This window comes from Gymnoscopelus microlampas (genome assembly GCF_963454915.1).
Source record: "Gymnoscopelus microlampas genome assembly, chromosome: 3".
In the NCBI taxonomy this organism is placed as follows: domain Eukaryota; kingdom Metazoa; phylum Chordata; class Actinopteri; order Myctophiformes; family Myctophidae; genus Gymnoscopelus; species Gymnoscopelus microlampas.
Window position 1 is genome coordinate 32,956,680 of NC_139940.1, and position 25,455 is coordinate 32,982,134.

General features: G+C 42.1%; 1 protein-coding gene across 3 annotated transcripts in view; it reads left to right on the forward strand.

Moving 5' to 3' along the window:
* Positions 1-25,455, forward strand: part of triob (trio Rho guanine nucleotide exchange factor b) — a 154,961-nt gene that overhangs the window by 75,461 nt on the left and 54,045 nt on the right. For all 3 annotated transcript variants that reach the window (XM_084053314.1, XM_084053316.1, XM_084053315.1), the window contains 6 exons: positions 6,870-7,039; positions 7,460-7,634; positions 14,922-15,117; positions 17,341-17,507; positions 20,936-21,055; positions 25,140-25,238. In XM_084053314.1, coding sequence (XP_083909440.1) covers positions 6,870-7,039; positions 7,460-7,634; positions 14,922-15,117; positions 17,341-17,507; positions 20,936-21,055; positions 25,140-25,238 — 927 coding nt within the window. The remainder of the gene's footprint in view (positions 1-6,869; positions 7,040-7,459; positions 7,635-14,921; positions 15,118-17,340; positions 17,508-20,935; positions 21,056-25,139; positions 25,239-25,455) is intronic.

Genomic DNA, 25,455 nt, shown 5'->3' on the forward strand with positions numbered 1-25,455 from the left:
CACACACACACACACACACACACACACACACACACACACACACACACACACACACACACACACACACACACACACACACACACACACACACACACACACAGAGAGAGAGAGATCGTTTCTCCTAAAGCCTCCAGTCACTGTTAACTTTGTGCAATAAATGAAATGGGTAATGAGAGGTTAGCTACATGTTGCACAATCAAGAATGTATTATTCACTTACCTCTGGGTCGGGTGCAGGGGGGCACTGTCAGGGTTTAAAGGAGTAGTTCACCCAAAAAATGACTTACTTTCAATCAATTACACACCCCATGAAGCCTTGACGACATGGAGATTTGTTTTGTTTTTGTCGCATTCCTAAGCCAATGATTTCATGACCGGCGGAGTCTCCGGAAGGAGACTCAAAGAGTCTAAAAGAGTCTCCTACTGAGTCTCCTATTGGCCGTTGACCCGGTCATCAAATTATTGTCTCAGGAATGTGACAAAAAACAAAAAATCTCCATGAATTCAAGGCTTCATGGGGTGTGTACTTGATAGAAAATAAGTCGGTTTTGGGTGAACTATTCATTCAGTAGACAGAGAGGGAGAGAGCGGCTAGTTCTGCAAAATGCTACAACGATTTTTCCTACCGAAGGTTACTATATTCTCTGTGTACATGCTTTTACCTTCCTTGACGGTAGGGTAAGTGATTTTCTTTTGTTAAAATAAGTGTTAAATAGCTTTATATTCGAGTAGTACATTAGTAGTATATTCTGATAGTACTCATTGCTTAGAGTGTTTGTTCAGTAACAGGAGTCATGTTTATCCAGCTCTTTATTAAACAGAAAATGCATTTTCAGGTCAGGATACCAATTTTATCGAATCGGTATTGAGAACTCAGACAGGATACAAAGAAATTAAACAAGTGAAATTGGAAGTGATGACACAAAGAAATGAGCATGCAAAATTAGAACTGGAATACTGAAAATGAACTGGAAAATGAAGCTGATAAATGGGTACTCTCTCCTGATTGGCTGAAATGGTTTCACCTACCTGAAAATGTATTTTCTGTCTATCAAACACTCTATAGCAATGAGTACTATCAGAATATAGTGCTTTAACCTTTTAACAAAAACCTCTAATCGAAAGGGACAAAGTGCAAGATCGGTGTACAGTAAGTGGCATGAACCCTAGTCAACAAACGATGGGGTAAATAATAAGTAAATAGAGTGCACAGAAATGAAGTTCTACCAAGTAACTAGGATACCATCTATCTAAACCACCCCTTGTGATGCTTGAGCTACATCTAGGGGGTGCATGATAATGTAATAATCACATCATTTCATTGTACGTTTTCAAGTGAGATTTTTTCATTAAATACAAACTTCCTTTGTAAAATTGTATTTAAAATGTTTTATTTAGAATAAAATAAACATTTTGAAAATAGCCAATCTTCAAGCTCACAACGCCTATAATGACATGCCCAAAATAGAAATGCCAGGGTTAACCTGTGGTTAAGAGAAAAGTCAACATTACAGTTGATGAAGAAATTAGAAACACTTGAGCAACAGCACTCTGAAACTGAAAGAGTGGACATTTTAAATGATTTAACCATGAAAGGGGATACAGTACAATACTTCATGCACTTACAAAGCCAATGCTTCTCTAGCTAGGACTAATTAATTACCACTATTAATGGAAACAAAACAGCCAAGCTTCTAGCGTGGCAGATTAAGAAGGAGGAATCAGATAACATCCACTCACTAACTATGATGAGGGCAGATCTCTGGTTAGTCCATTGGAGATAAAGGAAGAATTCAAAAAGGTTTTATGAAACAGAGTATAAATACGATCACAACACCAACAATAATAATATTGCAGTGGGGCAATGTCTCAAATCAGTGCTGAAGATAAAGATCAGCTGAATGCTGAGGGAGAAGTTCTCCAAGTCATGAAGTCATTGCAGAATAATAAGGACCCTGCAATTTAATATTCAAAAATGAAATTCAGATAAGCTTGTCTCCTCTAACAAATACTGGATAATTAAGGAAGCTTTAAACAATAAAACCTTTCCAGGCAAAGACTGGAAAAGGTGTGGCTCCTACTGGCCCCTAAGCCTTTTGAATGATCATTACATGATCATTTCTAAATGAATTGCTATTAGATTTGAAGACATTGGGCCCTATTCTGTGGCACCTCCGCCAGCCGCAACCCTACCCTAAACCTGTTAAATACTGATAATGGAGCTGCGCTGCCCCAATATGTTATTCTAGCACCCGCTCTACCCGTCACCCATTATGCCGAAACCGTTATTTGCGCGTGGAGGCGTGCCCGTGGGCGTGTTGTTGCTATATCCCCCACATTGCCATTCTGCAGACACACATGGGTACGGCTTTGGGAGGGGGGATAGTGGATTCTAAAAGCACCCGCCAAGTGCACACAGACACATGTGCCTTGGACCATGAGCCATGTTGCCAGCCTTGGCGAGAAATAAGCAACCACAGGTCTATGAAAACAAAAAGAAGCAACTATAAGGCCACATGAGCACTTCAAACTAGAGCTTTCATATCCCCTAAATATTTCAGCCCAGCTCGACTAATAATTGACAAATTAGGCCCAGCCCAAAAAACAGCTTGGCGCAAATAGGGCTATATAAATATATACACTGCCCCGTAACAATTTTAAGAATGATATTCGGTTATTATATGAAATATATTTTTAATTGAGATTTGTAATTAATCAATTAATTATTTGCCAGCAGCTGTGTAAGAATATAACTATTTTAAATGACTTTCATACTCCTGGGGATCTGACTAATATGACAAGTTGCTTATTGTGAACACAATACGCAATAAATATTTTAAATGGCTTTCATGTACTATTCCGGATCTGACTAATATGACAAGTTGCTTATTGTGAACACAATAGGCTACAAATTAATATAAAAATGTATTTGGATAAAATAAAATAAAAAAGGAAAACAAGCCCAATGTGGTTTATAATAATCAGACCAGGCAACAGTGCAGACAGGGAGATAGGAGCACATATATTGGATCGGGGATGACGGCTAGCGCAGTCTTCTCTTAAAGGCAATGGCTTCTGGCACGGTGAATGGTTTTATCATTGTAACGTCCAAACCACACCTATGCATAATGTAAGGGGTAGCTCAGGTGTTTGGCGGGTAAGGGGGTACCACAGAATACCAACATTTGCGGGGGAACGCCTCTTGCCTAGTCCTAAATCAGGAATTAGCGGTTTAAGCAAATTCACCATGGAATAGGGCCCATTATGCCAAGGACAATTCACCCTGATCAAATAGGATTGATCAGGAATAGACAAGGGTTAGATAATGTTCGCTGGTTATTTCATATAGTGGACTCTGCACAGAGGATGGATTGACCTACCACTGTCCCTAATTGGTAGTGAACATAATTACAATGAATGTGTTATTCTAATGTATATCTCTGAATGTCTCCAAGACCTTTTTCTTAACAAGTTGAACAAAGCTACCTCCTAGACTTTGTGGCAGAATAACCGTCCCAGAGTAAAATGTAATACTCTCTAAGCTCCTTACACTAAAGGAGGTTTAAACCAATTTCAGTTTCTACTATCTGGCATCTCATTTCCGTCCGATAGTCTTGCACGCTGAGAGTAGTGAGGTTAGGTGGCTTTCTATTGAACAGCATGAGTTGAATGCTACTCCTCTGAAAATGATTCATTTCTTGGGCCTCTTTTCAGTCACAGAGAAGAGAACTCCATAATCTTCAACACCTTTGAGGCATAGCAGGAATCCCAAACAATATTGGGAATAGATATGTCATGGCTGAGAAAAACTCCCTTGTGAGATAACCTCAACATAGCTTACAGAACACTATAGAGGTGGGTCAATAATGGGATCAAAACAGTTGGAGAAATACATACTGTGTCATTTTCAATAAGTATCTTCCAAATGTAATTGACCAAGATATCAATCTCTTTAAATTCCTTCAGATCATATACAGTACACTGGGTCTGAGATAACAATACATTTCCAAATAAATCCCCCCTCAAGTATTATTTGCTGAACATACCATTCTCCTCTAATTGGCGGCTGATATCCTCCGACAGGATGACTATGAAACACAATCCGGAGACAGACCTGCAATGATGACGCCAACTGGCAAAATATATTAAAAAGATCTCAGACCGATTTAGTCTCTACAGAGAGCACAGAACTTATATCACTCCACTCAGGCTACACAACGTTGACGGGAGTATATCTGCCATGTGCCCGAGGTGTAAGATAACTGAAGACATTTTTGGAAGTTTGTTAGGCCTATAACCCCAGTTTCAGAGTCCGAAATACCATGTGACTCCAACTCGCAATAAGTATTTTTTGTTGCTTTGTTACTTTTTATCACAAAAACACCAACTGAATGATCTTTCTCTGGATGGGATGGGAGAGAGAGTGTTAGTTTATTATTTATTTATTTATTAGCTGTTGGCTGTAGTCACAAGTAGAATCAGAATCAGCTTTATTGTCACATCACAGGTTTACAGAAGTAAAAAAGTGGGTGAAATTAGTTTTCGTGCATAGTTCCAATCGTATCGTTCTATCCGTAGAAAAAAAGAAAATGGAAGAAGAAGCGGGGGGGGGGGGGGGGCAAGGGGGAAAGGAGATCAAACAACAATTCCGACAGGCTGTTATTATGTCAGTGATATATTCATTTGAAAACCCCACACCCAGCATCTTTAACTATCACCATTAACCTCTGTGTGCTGACAGTAGCCTGTGCTCAGCATGTGTTAACACTACATCCTGTTTACATGAGTCACAGAGACCGATAGAGCCTACAGTGTTACGATGCTAGTCTTTAATGTCCATATGGACTAATCCCTCTCATCCCATCTGTCTTATAACGCCGGTGGAGTTTACTCTGTGTGTGTCAGTGCACGAGCGTGTATGTTTGTTTGTTTGCATGAGAGAGAGGGTGTACTGCAGCACCTCTACCTGTCACCTCCCCTAGCTCCGTGAGCATCTTTGGATGCATTTATTAACGCCTCGTCGGTAGTTGAGCATGAACTATACTGAAGAGTGTAATTTCAAACAGCCTGTTGAACTTCTATTTCACCTTGAGTCAAGAGACTGCATTGGTTTTGATATATCTATCTAACTATATAAATGGCGACCGACTTCCGCACCCTCGGTGGCGACACCCCACAGCTCTGTTATCGAATAAACAACGCACCGCCAGACCACATGTCGCCAACTGACTCGCCACGGCGCCCGCACTGAATTTACGCCTCGCGTAGGGGACATCTCACTGCTCACTACACCTTTTCCACCGCGCAACATAATTAATTCTACTCACCAAATGTCGGACAAAACGGAAGGGGAGGCAGCTTCGTACCGTTTACCGTGCGCACGACCTAATCACCACAACAGCAGGCAGCCGGTGCGGGGGCTTTTTCCTTTTTTTCCAAATTTTTTTTTTGGTCACCATTTTCTCCAGGAACCATTTCTGGTGTAACGCCACCGGCAGCATGCGCTGGGTTGCCAGGTTTCGCCAGACCACATGTCGCCAACTGACTCGCCACGGCGCCCGCACTGAATTTACGCCTCGCGTAGGGGACATCTCACTGCTCACTACACCTTTTCCACCGCGCAACATAATTAATTCTACTCACCAAATGTCGGACAAAACGGAAGGGGAGGCAGCTTCGTACCGTTTACCGTGCGCACGACCTAATCACCACAACAGCAGGCAGCCGGTGCGGGGGCTTTTTCCTTTTTTTCCAAATTTTTTTTTTGGTCACCATTTTCTCCAGGAACCATTTCTGGTGTAACGCCACCGGCAGCATGCGCTGGGTTGCCAGGTTTGCACAGCCAGCGCCAGAAACAAGCAACCACCTTCATGAAAAAAAAAAAAACACCGAAATGGTCCGCAATGTTCCAGGGGTGTCCCCGCACGTCCCAACACTCCACAGGGGGTCAGTGGACCAGCAGAGGGTCCGCGGACCCCCTGTGGACCCCCTCAAACATAACAAATATAATTTCTTCAAATTCTTTCCTTTTTCAAAAAAACTTTTCCACAGTTTCACTCCGGCGATTTGGGTCCCCCAATCTACACACGGCCACGCTGGGCCCCGTGCGCGGCTGGGGTTGAGGGGGGCGTAGCCCCCCGAAACTCAGCTAACCATATTGTATGTATTCAGGGTTAGCCGCTGCTCTGTCCTGTGTTATTACTGCAGATTTATTCCATGTCTTCTTGGCGTTGGAGCAACAGTGTAGTTACTGATGATGGTATCAGTATAGAAATACTAAAAATAGAAAATAGAAAAATCAACATGTTTGGAAGGAGACCGAGTGCGAGTGTGTGTGTGTGTGTGTGTGTGTGTGTGTGTGTGTGTGTGTGCGTGTGCGTGCGGTAGTGGACAAACAGAGCAGTCTACAGTGGGGTATTTCTCCCAGCGTGCCAGGGACATAGAAAGCTGTGCCAAGTCACCCAGATGGCTAATCTGTCAAAGTGACCCAGAGATGATCATCACAAAACAGCAGCCCTTAAATGGACTGCTTATAGTTTTATGTTTCTGTTCCATCTTCTTCCCGTCTGTCGACCGGCCTCTTCATCTTCATCTCTCTCTATTTCTCACCCTCCCACTCCTGTTGATCTTTTTATGCGGTCGATAACAGCACTGTTATCTCAGCTCTCTGATTGGCTACAAGAGGCATCGAGGATCTCCAATCCTTCACCATTGGCTGTTTCTCGTGTCAGTCTCACTTGGCTGGACATGGACTATGCAAATCCAATCATTGATGCTACTTTTTTCTCTTTTCTTTTTTTCCTTTTACATGTGTGGACACGATTCTATACTGCACATTCATTGGCTCTGTGTCCTGTCATTCTCCTCCAGCTGTGGACGTGGTTGGAGGAACTCCAGAAGGAGCTGCTGGATGACGTGTATGCAGAGTCGGTGGAGGCCGTGCAGGATCTGATCAAGCGGTTTGGCCAGCAGCAGCAGACCACCCTGCAGGCTACCGTCAACGTTATCAAGGAGGGAGAGGACCTCATACAGCAGCTCAGGTCAATGATAGACCACACGTTGCTGGAGTCCACATGACACACGTGCACTTCAGTTCTGCTCTTTAATACGAGTCCAAGGGGCAATTAGGTTGCAGCGTAAAACCATGTGTGCTATAGTCTATACGGGTAGTCTCGTGGTTTTCGACTCCCACAGATAAAACGGCAGTTAAGAGCTTCACTGCATCGCAAATGAACCGTGCATCAGCTGCTTTGTAGCTGTAGCCATCATAGAAGTACTACTTTTTACACATCAGTGGAAAGTAGTACTGTTGCTAATCAAATTCCATAATACGCCCCCCCCCCCCCCCCCTTCATTTGCATTTCACATTTGACCCTGTCTACACACTTATGTGTGTTCAATGTGTCACGTGCGCTGTGTGCCGTTTATCCATAAGTCTGTTGTGTTTACTGTCTTTGCAGAGACTCGGCCATCTCGAGCAACAAGACTCCACACAACAGCTCCATGGCTCACATAGAGAGTGTTCTCCAGCAGCTGGACGAGGCTCAGGGCCAGATGGAGGAGCTCTTCCAGGAGAGGAAGATCAAACTGGAGCTGTTCCTCCAGCTGCGCATCTTTGAGAGGGACGCCATCGATGTGAGTATATAGGACTGTGAGGTGGGTGGGGGAGAGAGAGAGAGAGAATGTGTAGAGAGTAGAGAGTACATTCTGATAGACAGAAGCACACGTGACCTGTGATGAGCTGCTGGAAGGGAGATGATGAAGAGACGAGTAGATGTTGGAAAGATGTGAAGAAATATGACGATGAACTTATAGACTAAGAGAAATGATAGTATGACCCAAAGCCTCCCCCCCTTGTCTTAGTTTTACCAGCTCTACCATCGCCGTAACATTAGATACCAGGATATCTTGTATCAGAAAAGGCAAGAGAGAGTCCTAGGTGGGGTTGGCGAAAGGGCCTCTCTGTGTGGAGTTTGCATGTTCTCCCCGTGTCTCCTAGGGTAGGGTACCCTCACAAAAACATGCAGTAATCCTGGTCTCTATACTGCCTCCCCCTGGTCAGCCGTTGCGCCTGATGGAGGGGAAAGGAACTGGTTGGAATAATGTGTTCCTTCCACGCGCTACGTCTAACCAGGGAACCTCCCCCCTGTCAGGTGATAAGAAGCGGCTTGCTAGCTCTCATGCATTGAAGGAGGCATGAGCTCGGCTCTAGGCTCTCCCTAGGCTGGCAGAGGGAGTGTAGCGCCCAAGATTACATGGCAATTGGCACTGGGTGAAAAAATAGGTTACAAAATCGTGGGATAAAAATCTGAAAGAAAAAAAAAGAAAAGGCAAGAGACATGGTTCAATCAGAAAACGACTGTGACATTGATCTCATAGTGTACATTGCTGTATCCAGCCCCACGTGGAGGATGCCTATTGATTTATACAGTAAACAACACAGTTACAGTATTTTGAATACACAGCAGTGCACCGTTGCAACGAAAAACAACAACAACGTAATTCGACTTGACACGTTTTATCCACCTACTCTTGGTCCAATTATGTTCCTCCTCCCTGGCCAGCTTTTGGTTACATTTTTTTTAATTTAAAACCCTGAATCCTTGAGAGAGCAAACACTTCCTCTTGGCCGGGGCTCAGATAGCAGCTGTGAGTAATTTTTGATATTTTTTCCCCCCCTGTTTCATGTGATGTTTATCATAGCAGCTGGAGTATATTTGCTGCACCACAAATGGATAGACGGCCCACAAATTAGGCACAGTTTTTGTGTTTTTATACTATTTTATGAAAGCCTCAAGCAAATAGGCGTGCTGATATTTATGTTGATAGCGTAAGCGCTAGTTGCTCTGGGACATTTCCATAACAGACATAGTGAGTCAGTGGATGCATGAGTGAAGCGGTGTGTGGGCATGAACGTGTATCAGACCGTGTGTGTGTGTGTGTGTGTGTGTGGGTATGTGTGTGTGTGGGTGGGTGTGTGCGCTTAAATGCATGCATGCATATGCACGTGTTGGAGGAGCCTTTAGTGTGACCCTGAAAGGAATTCATTACCCGAAGGAGGAGATGTCTCAGAGGAATTGTGGGGTTCGTGTCATTTTTGACAACACAGATAGTTTTGTCTTTCCGGTAATTTTTTCTTGCTTTGCTTGAACTCAAAGATTACAGTGTTCTGAGCAAGTTTCATGAAGCCAGGACCCGTGGTGTCTGTTAAAACAAAGCATTGTATGGTTTTAATTAAAAGTCTGTCAGTCATAAAATGAGGCTGAGACGATACAAGTTATCAACTGTAAGTCAGCGTCTGTGGTGGTGTTGGCAAAACCTTAACCCCAAATACGTAACACATCCATAATTTAACCATAGAAGTTAGATGAAATGTGGAGTATAGTATAGTGCTTGGATTCCAGTCTGTTGTGTCTGTTTTGTTGCGCCCGGAGGAACAGTTAAATCCTCCTATATGCTCTGCGTGTCAGCTCAGGAAATCACGGTGAGTCTCCTTGTCACTCATTTTTCAAGCACAGCGAGAAAACACATGCGCACACGCGCGCACACACACACACACACACACACACACACACACACACACACACACACACACACACACACACACACACACACACACACACACACACACACACACACACACACACACACACTTGACATGACACAGTGCAAGGGCATGAAGGGTGGTACAGTAGACACTCCTTCCTCAGTCTCGCGCCTGTGGGGGCGTGTGTTTGAGGTACGGTTCAGGTGAGACTCGTGCCTCACAGTGCCTTCATCTCTCAAGTGTTACAGCCCAGTCTCTCAGTGTACTGCTGAGATAAAGAGACATTGTACTAGCAGAGATTGGTCTCTGCTCTTAGAGTGTCCTGTAAATTAGTCAGGGCGATGGTATTTCTACACAGAGAGGGCATTCTACTTAACTGCAGGAGGAGAGGAAAGGAGGAGAGCTCAGAGGACTGCTGGGTAAGTTGTTACTTTGTTGCCAGCTAGATGTGGGATGATCTTACTGTGTGGAAAAGGCATTTTTACACTGCCCAGAGAAAGTCTGATATAACTTAGTTTAATTCTGAGAGTGTAAAAACGGACCCTGTAGAGGTAAATCTTTACACTCTCAGGGTTTAAGTAACAATTTTGCAATGTGGCAAAAACAGCCGAGTATCCCTGCACAGAGATGATTTTACATTAGGAGTTATTATGAGTCCTGTATTCTTACTTTGTTGTAGGGCAAGTCATTTGAACCTTTCTGTACAGAGAAACGATATTTTTTTCATAAAATAAACCTTGTAGACAGACATTTTGTAAGGAAGCGTGGAAGCGAGGAAATTTGGGTATTTTCTTTTTACATTATTACAGGATTAGATCTCTTGATGTTGGTAAGGCAACACAGATACGTTCTTTCCTCAACCCACTTATTAATGGAGATCTCCATTGAGAGGAAAGTCAAAATCTATTCCACAATCTCGGATTATTCCTCACTTAGTCCAGGATTATCAAACAAACTTGGTTTCTGTCTTCTTTAAGAGATATGTAGCTCCTTCTTTGCAAGCTCAGTTAGGTTTCCTAGTGTTAGTTTCCTAGTGTTAGTTGACAGGCAAAGGGAACAAAGCTGCCACCACATACTTAGCTCGCTGAATAAGCCTAGGCTGCAGCAAGCTACAGTACTTCTTAGAGATATGAATGGAATTACACACACTAGATTCATTGGACTTGTGTCGACGTAGATCTGGTTTTGGTATTCAAGATTAGGTTAGAAGAGACAATAATAAAGGGATCTGGAATATATGTGTGTGAGCATTTTTCTTTGCTTCTGTATGGATCAGAAACTGATCACATTTTCTTACATTTGATGTACCGCATGGATGGCTTGCTACAGTATATATATATATACTACAGTGTATAAAATGTATAGAAGACCTCTAACCGACCTAAATAACAAGGGGCAGAGAGAGGGGGATTTACCTCAAATGAGAAAATGTTCCTGCCCTGGGTTAGTGTCGAAGTGTCCTTGAGCAAGACACTGAACGCCTCATTAGGCCTGTCACAATTATTACATAATCGTCTAATCGCAATTACTGGAGATAATCGCAATTGTTTTTGCATAATCGTCATAATTCGTTTCCATGTTCCATGTTTCACATTTTCAAATATAAAAAAAGCAGAAACAGCAGATCTACAAGCTTACAACGCTGTGACACGTTGTAAGCTTGTAGATCAGCTATTTCTGCTATAATTTCTTTGTATATTTAAGTTATTTGTCATATCTGCCCTGGGCAATTTTTTATTACGACGCCTAAAAGGAGAACAGATTTCTTTATTTTATTCGTATGTTCCAATGTTCAATGCCAAACACACAATTAAATCGTTAATCAATCGCAATTATTTGAGTGAGAATTAATCGCCAACTTAACCCATTAAGACCTGGAACGCATCTGTGTCACTTTTTGATTTGAGCAAAAAAGCATTATTTTACACTTTGGCTGTTCAAAAATAGCAGTTATGGGGGTCTTTGAAATGTAAAAGTTTGAGAACCACTGCTTTAGTGGGATGGTTCCTCCATGAATGTTTCTGGACACTTTTATTTGTTTATATTCAGGACAGTGCACATGAAGGAACATTTCAATCAATACACATGATTGCATGTAAATATGCCGGATTTAGCTAGAAGCTCATTTCCATCTCACAAGAGAGGTCTGTTCCGTCAAGACGATGCAGGAGCTCTTTATTCATTGTCCATTTTTTGGCATCATTCAGAGGGATACTTTCCACGCAGGCTTTGAAAAGGTTGATCCTGGTATGGACAGGCCATGTTAGATTAGAACTTATTGCAAGCACTGCAATAATGTCCTTTCCTTGTCACCAAGTCCTTTCTGCTGCTGACTACATATAGACCCAAGGTATTTGAATTGCTCTATTCCTTTGATTTCATGGAGCTGGATGATCTCAGCTCATTCATAATCAGGCAATATATCTTACATGTATTTGCATTTAGTGCTAGGCACTTTGAGGGATGTTAAAAGCTCTTGAGTAGAAGATATGTGTTCAGCTATCAATGCAAAGCCATCCCCTAACTGCTGCGATGAGCAGGTTGGTGCCTTACATACATGGTTGCCCCTGCCGTGTGTGAATGCAGTGCACATTGTAAAGTGTTTTGGATAAAGGCGCTACATAAATGCACCATTTAAGACCTGAGGCCGATTCTACAAAATGTCTTCTAAATCCTTTTTGAAAAAACGTATATTAGTATGTCAGTGAGTGGTTCTCAAACTTATATATATATATATATATATGTATATGTATTTGGCCACGGACCCCCATCTAAATATATTTAGTTCCAGGGACCCCCCAGAAGCAAACATTTGAGTTACAAATGTTCGCTTGAAAATATATGTATTCAAAGATTTGCAAAAATGTTCACGATTTCTAAAAAATGGCAGATCTACAAGCTCATAGCGCGGCACTCTGTGCCGTGCTATAGACCCCTTAACAGACGACGTCACACTGATAAGAACCAGTATGCGTGCAACCAGTATGCTCTCAATGAAACCCATTCTGTCAGGTCTCGCTAGGACGCGCGTCACTAGCCAACACACAAGAGGGGGTTGGGGTGTGCTGAAACCAGCGCACCCCGAAACAACAGGTTGGGAATTGATTGCGTGAAACAATCACCTGTGCGTCCAGTCTCAATGTTAGTAAACAAATAATTGGTCTATGAGCTTGTATATCTGCTATTTTTGAATAGCCAAAGTGTAAAATAATGCTTTTTAACTCAAATGAAAAAATGACACAGATGCTTCTCCCGGTCTTAAAGGGTTAACTGCTCCTCTATTGCGAATCCAAAGGAAATGACCTTTCCCAGCCCTTATTTCTAGACATATATTTTGTCTCTAATAATTTAGTAGGAATCTCAGTGAGCCTGCCAGCTCTATCTACGGAGCTGGATAGAAGCAGGCAGCCATAGAATGGGAGACAGCCATTGGAAAACTTTGGGAAGTCTGCCGAATGAAATGAAACTCACGCTACTGGAGAGAAACAGGAATTCTCACATTCCCATACAGTACATATGCAAACATACTTGCGCTAAACTTTAGGAATTTTCTAACTCTATCCTTTTCCCTCTCCCTGTCTGGTTATTTTTTTCCCCATTTATCATGCTCCAACATTCCACTTAAGTTTAACCCATTAAGACCTGAGGGCGATTCTACAAATGTCTTCTAAATCCTAACAGTTTTCTGAAAAACTTTCTATATCAGTGGTGCTCAAACTTTTTCACGTCATGGACCCCCAAAATGATGTGTATTTGCCGCCAACCCCCATCTCAAAATATTTTGTTCCAGGGACCCCCGGAAGCAAAGATTTGAGTTAAAACTGTTCGCTTTAAAATATATATATATTCAAAGTTTTGCACCAATTTTCATGATTTTTCAAAAATGGCAGATCTACAAGCTCATAGCATGGCACGAAGTGACACGCTATGAGCTTGTAGATCTGCTATTTTTGAATAGCCAAAGTGTAAAATAGGGTTAAAGTGGTTAAAATCTAAAATGACACAAACATTTTTTTTAAATCCCGCTTTTAATGGGTTAAGGTGGTATTGTAGTTATGCTGGACTCTGCTCCTTCTCAGTCACTCTCACCTCATTTTCCTCATTGCTGGAGATCTTCAGAGACACCAGAGATTACATTCACAGCATCTGAACGGATGAGGACAGCTGTCCAAGCGTCTCATATTCATCCACGTTGAGCACACAAACTCAGATCAGGTTTTTACTGCTGTTAATCAGCTACTGCATTATACAGTAAACGTGATCCCGTTACTTACACGGAATCCAGTGGTTGGGGGCAAGACAACACGTGCATTTCATCTCTGGGTCATTCTTTACATTGATATCATATAAAGTTACTGAACAGCTGAATGTTGGCTTGATATATAACAAGTGTCTAGTCTAGACACACACAGTATTACTCAAGTAATGGAGATCCAGAGTGCTGATATTTGAGTTTCGTATTTGTTGAATAATGCCATAGCTATGCCACTGTAAATGTCAGACCCCCCCTGCATGAGTTGAAGCCTGAAACTATCATGCAGTCATGATAATAGCTCATGCATAATAGCTGATGGTGGTGATATATTAGGAAGTGTTTTTTATTGCTGTGGAGATGGGTGTACTATAATCGGTATTTACCCTTGACAGCAATACTGCCATTCACATTTAGCAGACACGAACACACAGGAAGACTGTGGCACTAACAACGCTCCATCTCAAAAGTGCTGGGAACTTGTTGTTTCTCTATAATTCAAAGGCGGAAGTTTTTGTTGCAGCTACCGTACCTTCTTTAGCCTAAACTTGAGTCTAGCATAGACATTCTGGAAGACAAAAAAAAACAGTGGAGAAAAAAAAACAGTGTTTTCTGTTGCCGGATGATTCAGCATGCGTGGGCACTCTGGGACAAGCACTGACATCTCAGAGTGGCACACAGTCAGCTAGGGGAGATTGAGTTACTAGAAATTAGAGAGGAGACTTACAGTAAGACTTCCTATTAAATGAGACTTCCCTGAAATCACCCCAAATCATGCCATTGCAATTAATTATTTTTTTTAATTCTCAAACAATAGCTTTTTTAATAATGTCCCAGTAATAATGATTTAGTGTTTGACCTCAGCTGGTTGTGCCCCTTTTTTATTTGATTTGTGTGTTTGTGGATGGATGCTGGGAAAAACAAAGTGAATTTTCGTGAGAGTATTTTTCCTTCTCCATGGTATGTCTTTTACTTGCTTTCTCCAAGCATACGAACATAATACTTCACTCCTAATCCCATCTCTCTCTCTCTCTCTCTCTCTCTCTCTCTCTCTCTCTCTCTCTCTCTCTCTCTCTCTCTCTCTCTCTCTCTCTCTCTCTCTCCCTCTCTCTCTCTCTCTCAGATCATCTCAGACCTGGAGTCATGGAATGAGGAGCTGTCCCAGCAGATGAATGAGTTTGACACGGAGGATCTGACGGTGGCAGAACAGAGGCTACAGCATCACGCTGACAAGGCCCTGACCATGAACAACCTCACCTTTGATGTCATCCACCAGGGACAGGAGCTGCTGCAGTACGTCACCGAGGTGCAGGCATCTGGTGAGTGGAGGACAACACATACACACACGCACATCATACATGAATAAGTGTTCATTTCGCTGACTAAAATGAAAACTACCTTTTTTCACTGATGAAAACAAAATAAAAACTAAATATAAACTAAGCTACGAACTAAGACTAAATATATTGACAGTTTCATCAACAAATAAAAACTAGACTAAAATGTTAGGGAGGAACTAGTGGAGAAGAGGTCCTGTAGAACTAAGACAAGTCATTATCAAATTAAGTTATCAGGTGAATACAAGTACATGTAGACACACACAAACACACACACGCACGCACGCACACACGCACACACACACGCACGCACGCACGCACGCACGCACGCACGCACGCACGCACGCACGCACGCACGCACGCACGCACGCACGCACGCACGCACGCACGTGTGCGCGCGCACACATTCCATAAAATGTTTGTCCTACCCAGGATTCGAACCTGGATCTCCTGCCTAGGAGTATACAGTAAATTTCTATCGCTGATCAAATACACAATGCCTGCTTGGGCAGGGGAGATATTGCCTTCGTGCATGCAGTACCACTTGTCAACCAAGAGGAGAGGAGAGGAGAGGAGAGGAGAGGAGAGGAGAGGAGAGGAGAGGAGAGGAGAGGAGAGGAGGTGAAGATTGATGACAGAGCCATCGTAGGGTGGCCAAATCTTAACACACATTATTTCTTGTGCACAAGCACGCATTCGCTCATGATCTTGAATACCTCTCAGTTTTGAAACAAACCAGATTTTGTTTTTACCACCCAAAATGGGTCAGATTGACCTCACAAGGAAAAATATCTGCAAAGTTGAATTTCATCTTTTCACTTCCACCTTTATGTAAAACGTTAAGTGTCGTAGGATGTGGGAGGGAAGGAGTGTGTGTGTGCGTGCGTGTGTGTGTGTGTGTGTGTGTGTGTGTGTGTGTGTGTGTGTGTGTGTGTGTGTGTGTGTGTGTGTGTGTGTGTGTGTGTGTGTGTGTGTGTGTGTGTGTGTGTGTGTGTGTGTGTGTGTGCGTGGGCATGTGCGTGAGACAGAGAGACAGGAGATCAGAATAGCATCCCTGCTTTGCCAGATAAACAGATTTCACAACTTAATCCATAGCACTCCATGTTCACTGGCTGGTTAAAGCCCCAGCTGAGCTAAACACACACACAGACACACGCGCCTGCATGCACAAGAGATGGAGAAATACATTTTTTTTACATAACAAACACCACACCTCTTTTTTTCTCTCCAAAGCTCAGAAGAGAAACACACTGCTGCAAAGCTACAGAGTTACACGTCTATTTGATATTATTGTAGCTCAATTACAAGGCTACAAGCTGCAAGGTTAGGGCTAACCGTTAGCCACATGGCTAGCTTTGTGATAGTTTTGTGATAGAGAGGGCTCAGTAGCTTGCCTTACGGGCTATCTTCCAGCGTCACCATTGCAGTTAGCATCGCAATTGCCCAAAAAAAAGAAAAATACAATTACAAAATGCTTCTACGGAACGTCAGAGCAAAATGTAAGTACAGAGATATTTTCCGAATGTCCCCCACAGATATTATTACAGATGTTATTTAGTATTCATGCTTCACCACAGATATGCAGATGTCAGGTTCTTTTTTCTTGGATGTTATTAACCACTTTAACCGTATCATCCATAATTTGGGCATGTTATTATAGGTGAACATGGTCAGAAATAGTCAAGAATTGTGAAAATAGCTCTCAAGCTCACAACGCAGTGTGAGCTTGTTATATAACAAAGTAAATCGTTGCTGTCGGGCAGAAATCTTGTAATCTCCATATTTCAACTTTTCATGTTTTTTTTTGTTGTCGATTAATGCAGCTATTTTCACTATTTTTTTTTAACCCTTTAAGACCTGGAACGCATCTGTGTCACTTTAGATTTCTTTGGCTATTCAAAAATAGCAGATCTACAAGCTCATAGCGCGGCACAGAGTGCCGCGCTATGAGCTTGTAGATCTGCTATTTTTGAAAAATCTTGAAAAAAAATCTTTAACATTTTAGGTTTAGTTAGGATTTAGAAAACATTTTTATGAATCGCCTCAGGTCTTAATGGGTTAAAATAATAATAAAAAAGGAACCGTTTTGACCATGCAGGGTGTCTGTCCACCCAACAGCGACAATATACACTAGGTCTTAAGTGGTTAAAATTGCATCGCAGTTTTTTAACCACTCGATCCATGCCTGTCTGTCTGTGTGTGCAGGTGTGGAGCTGCTTTGTGACAGAGATGTGGACATGGCCACACGTGTCCAGGACCTGTTGGAGTTCCTCCACGAGAAGCAGCAGGAGTTGGACCTGGCCGCCGATCAGCACAGGAGACACCTGGAGCAGTGTGTCCAACTGAGACATCTGCAGGCTGAGGTCAAACAGGTACATGAGGAGACAGTACACAACAACCTGCACAACGATTACAAATATCTAACCCGCTAGGTGGCCGCTAGCGATGTTTGCAGAGGGATTAAAAACAAGAGCCAGGCATTCTTCACTTCTGAATAAAAGAAATCAAATCATGTGGATCTTGGGATCCACATGGGATCAGTGTGGCTCCAATGTGGATCTCAGACTTCATAAAGCCAGCCTGTCTCCACGTCTGTGATGTACAGTAACTGTGATGTATGACTCCAAATTTGGGCACGTATCAGCCCGGTCTGAGCTCCTTGACTTCCATTATAAAATAGAGTTACTCTATATATTTCAGAAAATATAACGTGAAAAGAAATTACATGGAGGAAATAAGTTGGCCTACTGGCAGTAAGCATACATAGTTGGGCACTGATCGGTTTGCGAGATTAGCAAACACACAGACACTCTCATACACAAATCTTCACAACGTGTCGCATTGTAATCTTGTAGATTGGCTATTTTAGAAAATGTTAAGAAAAAAAATAGATTGAGATGGAGTAACATGGTGGGAATATAGAGTTATTTTTCTTTTGTCCATTTCTTTTTTGCCTTTATTGACCGCACAGTGGAGAGAGACAGTAGGGGGATGACATTCAGCAATTTAATGGTCCGACTGGCCAGGGCCAATGGAACCAGGGACTCACTGATCAGAGCATTGTGCCTATGTGGTATGCACCATAATCCTTCAGCTATCGCGTCAGAAATAGAGAAATGAAATAAAGGAATAGTAAGAGACAAGAAGAAAGAACAGTAGAGTTGGGGAGATTGAGTGACGGGATGTGGAGAGAATAGAACAGATGATACGCTGACATCAGGGTGACGCTGTCGTCATTACGTTTTTTAACACAGCTCATTTACCCACTGATAGGCAATAACACAGCGGCTACACAGCGAATTCCTGACTGTTAATTTATCTCCGCAAGTGAAAAAACGAACCCATAAGGGTCAGAGTTAAATTGAGTCAGGATTTTGTAATGTACGTATGTCCTTTTCATCTGCAAGTACTTAGTGGATTATAATGCGTTCTCGTCAAAGGGTGCAGTCCTTGCTATTGTTAATAAATTGACAGATACACTTGACAAATGGTTGCATTTAGAGTAAGATGTTGGAATATGCTCTGATATTTATCCCTGCCTACATCACAATTTATTCTCCATTAACCCTTTGACATGAAATGTTCCTTCTTCAAAGTCCTTTGCAGTACTGAGGTGTGTATACAAGTGGACCTTCACATTTCAGAAATCTGCCCTCTATATTACACTTTCACCCAGTTTCACGCATCACCTGGCCATCTCACCCTTCCGTACTGACCTCTGCAAAAGTAGAGCAATCCTACAAGGATTTCAATCTTTGACCATGTATTTATTATGCCTTTCATTTATTTAGCAACATCACCTCTTCTCTGAAGAACATGAGTCTCTGCCCTCAGGAAGAAGACTCCCTGTGCCAAAGTGCAAATCAAACCGCTTGAAGCTATCGTTTGTTCCAGCCTCTCCATTAAAGCTGCTGAACTCTGATCCTAAATCTTGGTGCAATAGAGCAACGTGCAATAAATACCCTAGCACTTTAGCACTTAGCACTTTTGCACTTAAATTCTTACAGTTTCTTTTTTTTTTACGGCATGGCTCTGCAGGAGTCTAGCTGTCTATGATAAGGTCGGTGTGTGTGTGTGTGTGTATCTCAGGAGTTAAACTCGCAAACCACTGTATGATCAGTGCCACATTTCTTGTGCACACTGCTAGCAGGCCAAATACTTAAAAAAAAAAGAAGTGTTATACTTAATTCTGTAATGGAAGTCAATGGTGCTCTGATCGGGCTGAAACCTTGCCCAAGTTTTGGAGTTACACGTCATATATGTTTTGTCAATGTTAAATGTATACTCAAATGGGATTAGTGGTGGGATTAATATGAATTTTGAGTTGAGATTAGATTAGGAATAAGATTCAGGTCAGGGAGGTTAATCATAACGCAGTTAATGGACTTAATATACACATCGTGTACTGTCCTGAATATAATAACGCAAGTGGGGCGCGTGTGTGTGTGTGTGTGTGTGTGTGTGTGTGTGTGTGTGTGTGTGTGTGTGTGTGTGTGTGTGTGTGTGTGTGTGTGTGTGTGTGTGTGTGTGAGTGTGTGAGTGTGTGTGTGTGTGTGTGAAGCACAGTGTTTCAGTAGTTGTCAACTCTACATTCTCCCGAGGGGCCAACTAGCTGCATTGCAAGTGCAAACGGAAACATGGGTCCATGTGGGAAGGAGCTGAAAAGCTGGTGTTAGAGACATCATCACTTCATTCTCAGAGCACTCTGTCAGACACACACACACACACACGCGCACACACACACACACACACACACACACACACACACACACACACACACACACACACACACACACACACACACACACACACACACACACACACACACACACACACACACACACACACGCACACTCACACAAAGCAGGCGTGCTTTCTGAGTCATCCTCAGAGAGAGTGAGAGATGCTGTTAAAGAGGGCAGGTTGTGTGGAATTTAGCCTGCGGCTGAAGCTGCAGGTACAGAAGTATGTGGGAAAAGTCTTTGTAGATTAGTAGGAGTTGTGTGGGTGTGTGGGTGCGTGCACGCTTGCACGTTCATGTTCCTGACACATTTTGGACAATTGGACCAGTTGATTGGGGATGGTATGTCATATTGGTGTCCCCAATGATTGATTTGACTGTACTATCATATACATAGTTAGGGTTAGACATCTTTTAGCATTAAGGGTAAGGTTCAGGGTCAGTTATGGATAAGATTAAGGCAATTTGGCAAATCCTTCTGTCTTTCTTTCTGAAAGACAGAAAAACACATGATGAGGTGAGACTGTCTCAAGAGACGCATGACACAGTGACATGACCTCTCACTGAACCAAAGGATTACCTTTCACCTCTGGTGGTCCTTGATGTTGGAGTTGGAACGGGATGGGATATGAGAGAGAGAGAGAGAGAGAGAGAGAGAGAGAGAGAGAGAGAGAGAGAGAGAGAGAGAGAGAGAGAGAGAGAGAGAGAGAGAGAGAGAGAGAGAGAGAGAGAGAGAGAGAGAGAGAGAGAGAGAGAGAGAGAGAGAGAGAGAGAGAGAGAGTTTGTGGGTGGGGTGGGGTCATAATCCATGTGTGCGTGAAGCAGCTATTGTTTCTGTGTCAATCTTGTTTGAGTGTCTATGTTAGTGCTTTTTAGCCATTGTGGGTGGGATGTCTTACTTACAGTACTGTACATAAACCAATGTTTTAATAATAACACTCTGTTTAATCTCTCTCTGTGTGTGTGTGTGTGTGTGTGTGTGTGTGTGTGTGTGTGTGTGTGTGTGTGTGTGTGTGTGTGTGTGTGTGTGTGTGTGTGTGTGTGTGTGTGTCGCTCCAGGTGCTCGGTTGGATTCGGAATGGGGAGTCCATGCTGAATGCAGGTCTGATTACAGCCAGCTCTTTACAGGAGGCTGAACAGCTCCAGAAGGAACATGAGCAGTTCCAACATGCTATAGAGGTAAATATGGGTTTATTACTTTATTTTGTGCCACTCTCTTTTTGTCTTTGGAGAACTGTTCCTCTGTGTGTTGTTGCTTCATCCTACAAGGGATGACCCATTTAATCACTGTGAGACAGCATTAGAAGCCTATGTAGAATACAGTAGTCAGCAACTAAACAAATATTTTTAATTAGTTGTCTCCGCCAGGCCGAAGTTTGTGGGGGTGGCCATTTTGCTCAAAATGCCACACATCATGAATGCAGCGCCCGATGGCTGGGAAAGTTTGCACGCACATTCGCACTAGGCCAATGAAGAGCCTCCATCCCATATTTTTCAAACCTCCTCATGGTGGCGCTACAACAGCCCACTTCACGTTTTGGCATAATAACTCTTGAACGTAGGTCGTACAATCAACATGTTTTTTTTCCCTGGATTCCTTGGATCAAGAGTTTATGAATATAAATTTCTTGGTGTGTTAATTGATCATAAATTAAGCTGGAAATCTCATATAAATCATGTCAAAAGGAAAATGTCAAAAACCATTGCTATATTATATAGATCAAAAGAAATCTTAAACCAAAAATCATTATACTTACTGTATTGTTCCCTTATAGTTCCCTACATGACATACTGTGTGGAGCTATGGGGAAATACTTACAAAACCAACGTTAAACCAATTTTTATTCTACAGAAAAGAGTTATACGAATAATTAAGAGGACTGCTTACCGTGAGCCTACCAACGCCTTATTCATAAATTTACACACATTAAAATTCTGGGATATGGTTGTTCTCCAAACCCTGTTAATTATGTTCAAAGCCTACAATAACTTACTTCCAGACTGTCTTCAGAGGCTGTTCGAGACCAAAAACACCCATTATGAACTTAGAAATACTGGCATGTTTGAAACAACATGGGCAAGAACCAATACTAAACAACACTGTGTATCAGTAAAAGGAGTAAGTCTGTGGAGCTGCTGCGATAATGAATTGAGGAGGTGTAGATCGATCTATGCCTTTAAAAAAATGTATAAAAAAAATATTATAAACAAGTATAAAGAGATAGTGTGATCATGTATTATTTTGATTGTTATATAATATTATTGTATAATAATGAAAATAAAACAGAGAATAAAACAAAAAAAGATATAAAAATAGATACAAAGAGAAAGTAAAAATAACAAATCATGTATTCACATGTATAACCATATATGTGAACATGTATTGTATTACGAAGCCAAAACCTTTGTCCTGTTTTTTTTTTTTTTTTTCTGTATTCTTTTTTTCTTCTCCTTCTAATTTAACTTTTGTGAAAATTATTTTGTTTTTCTTTGATTGTCATGGATGTATTTTATGTTGAAAGGGTAGGCAATATAAGCTATATAGCTTCAGCCTATACCTTTTTTTGGTCACAACTATGCCATATACTATTGTGTGTTATGTGCTATGTTTTGAGAATAATTGAGCATATTGTTTCAAATGACCAAAAATAAAAACCTGCAAAGTGAAAAGTGATCATGACCCAAGTTATATGCCCGATTTGTGCCAGATTTCAGTTTCTGCCATAGTGTGTTTTCTTCAAAACACAGTTTTTGCTACTACTAATTTTGTCCAAAACCTCACACAAATGGGTACTCATTATCTCTGGGGTCATGTGATCAAGATGTGTTAGATTTTTCAGATCCCATTCCAAGTGGCTATTACCAAAGTTTGCGGGCCCGGGGTAGGCAACCCGGCCTACCCAGACCTGTGCTCCGAGGAGCACCCTTTTCTAGTTTATACTGTAATTAAAAGTCCAGCTTGACTTATTGCAGTTCTAACCTCGCGTCACTGGTATTCATTCTAAAACTGTGTGATCCGGTTTAGAAAAAAGGGAAAGAATAATCGTGTGTCCGGTCGTTGGTTCTGGTTGGCGTCGCATTGTTTTTGTTCCCCACATAATGCGAATCAATTCGTTTAGAATAGAAAATGGATATACCAAAAGAAACAAAACGATACTAAACTAAACAAGTTTTAAACGAGGGGAAGCCATTACATTTTCAATGCACATTTGCTTCACATTTCTTAACCTCTTTTAGCTGGTAAAATATTTGAAGATCATTTTTGCCATTCAAGCACCTCAGGATTTTTTTTCAAGAGCATTAAGCATTTGTTTTTAAGAGAAATTACCAGGTTTTGTTAACCAATATAAGTTCAGATGAGAGTGTATCAGATAAATGGGGTTTTACTCTACATGGATGCATCTTCGCTCACAGAGACATCACCATGCGCCCCCCCCCCCCCCACAAATCTAAGTCAGCCATATTTCAGTACCTACTGTACACTCCACTCCTCATCTGACTCCTTCATCTGTGTCCGTTCATTTTCCTGCTCCTTCCTCACCCTCATCATTTTTTATCTACACTTTTGTGTCCTTCCCTTCCTTCTCATCTTCCTCAGCCTCCCTCTGCTCCCCTGCCACCTCCACTGTCCCCCTTCATCCTTCAACCATGCTCCCATCTGAAACTCTTTAAAAATGCTGGTTCATGTCGGAAGTTTGTACCTTTTACCCTCCTCATCAGAAGTCATACAGTTACAGTACATTGCTCTCTCTCTCTCTCTCTCTCTCTCTCTCTCTCTCTCTCTCTCTCTCTCTCTCCCTCTCTCTCTCCCTCTCTCTCCCCCCTCTCTGTCTCTCTCTATGCCCCCCCCCTTCTCTCTCTCTCTCTCTCTTATTTTATCACTGATTATGCAGGGTACATTTTCTTTGAACGCTCCTGAGCCTGGCTCATTGTAATGCAGGCCTGTACCTGACCTACTTCCACAGGGCTGAAACACACACGCACACACACACACACACACACACACACACACACACACACACACACACACACACACACACACACACACACACACACACACACACACACACACACACACACACACACACACACACACACACACACACACACACACAAATCCATCCCCAAAGAGCAGACAAGATCTGTTTATGGTTATTACTTTAACTTCATCATCCATATTTTATGCGATGCTGGAATTTTAATACATATTTCCTGTCTGAAACATTGCAATAAAGCTCTGGTATTTAGCTATACTGTTCAACCTCATAACAGTGCTTTCAGAGCGCTGGGGTGGGACTCAAAATGGGTCATGGGTTTGTTCTGGTGAATCCCCATTTCTTACATCTCAAGATTAGTCATATTTTTTAAATGGTCTTTTATGAAAAGCTCCTTTTTTTTTACAGAAAAGTTTATAAATGAATAAATTGAACAAATTGCTTAACCCTTTGAGAACTGAGGAATGATAATGATTTGTACTGCGATGTGCCTTCCTCTCCACTGTCAATTATTCTTCTCATCCTTCTCTCACTTCATTTTCCTCCTTGTCCTCCCCCATTTCTTCCACCCATCATCTCCTTTTACATACGTACGCAGTAAAATCCTCAGTGTTATTTGAATTCTGAGAGTAAAACTGGACTCGAATGTTTTTGTCGGATTCCTGAGCCAATAATTTGATGTCCGGCGGAGTCTCCGGAAGGAGATTCAAAGAGTCTCTTACCCAAAGAGTCTCCTACTGAGTCTCCTATTGACTAATGACCCGGTCATCAAATTATTGGCTCAGAAATTCGAGGGGAAAACAAAATAAATCTCCATGAATTCAAGGCTTCTTGGGGTGTGCAATTTATAGAAATTAAGTCATTTTTTGTTGGGTCTAATAAGAGTTCAACTTAATGTTTATCACTGTAGGGGCTATAAAACTTAAGTGAATCATCATCAAAGACTATATGAGGTTGGTATTTTTGAAAAAGATCTGATGGGAACATTACTGTAACTGTGCTGATTTCCCACCCTCTGCCCTTCAGCCCTTCATAACTAAATGTTTTAACCTTATCCACCCTAAAAAGAAAAAGATCACTACAGTGCTTTGCAGGCTCAATTCTGGCTAACTGATTCAAAAACATCTCTCCTCTTTCCCTAGCTGATCTGGTCTCTTACCTCTATTGTAAAATGTCTGCAGTTGACAACTGACTCCCTGAAACATCTTCATAGTGTGTGTATGATCAGAGATGGTCGTAAATTATATTTATTTTCTCTCCATCCGTAGAAGACCCATCAGAGCGCTCTGCAGGTTCAACAGAAGGCTGAGGCATTACTCCAGGCTAACCACTATGACATGGACATGATCAGAGACTGTGCGGAGAAGGTACATCCCCTCATACACTGTATACTGTGCGAAACTCCAGCGGCATGCAGGCACGCCCCCATTAACGACGCTTACTCTGTCTGACGCAGTAACGTCAACCTGCCTGTCTATACTTCTGTCTTGCCTGTGTGCCCATCATAGGTGAGTACGGTATGTTTAGCAGTACTATTTAGCAGTACTAGACCGGTGACCTTCTGACCCCAGCCTACTTGGGGAC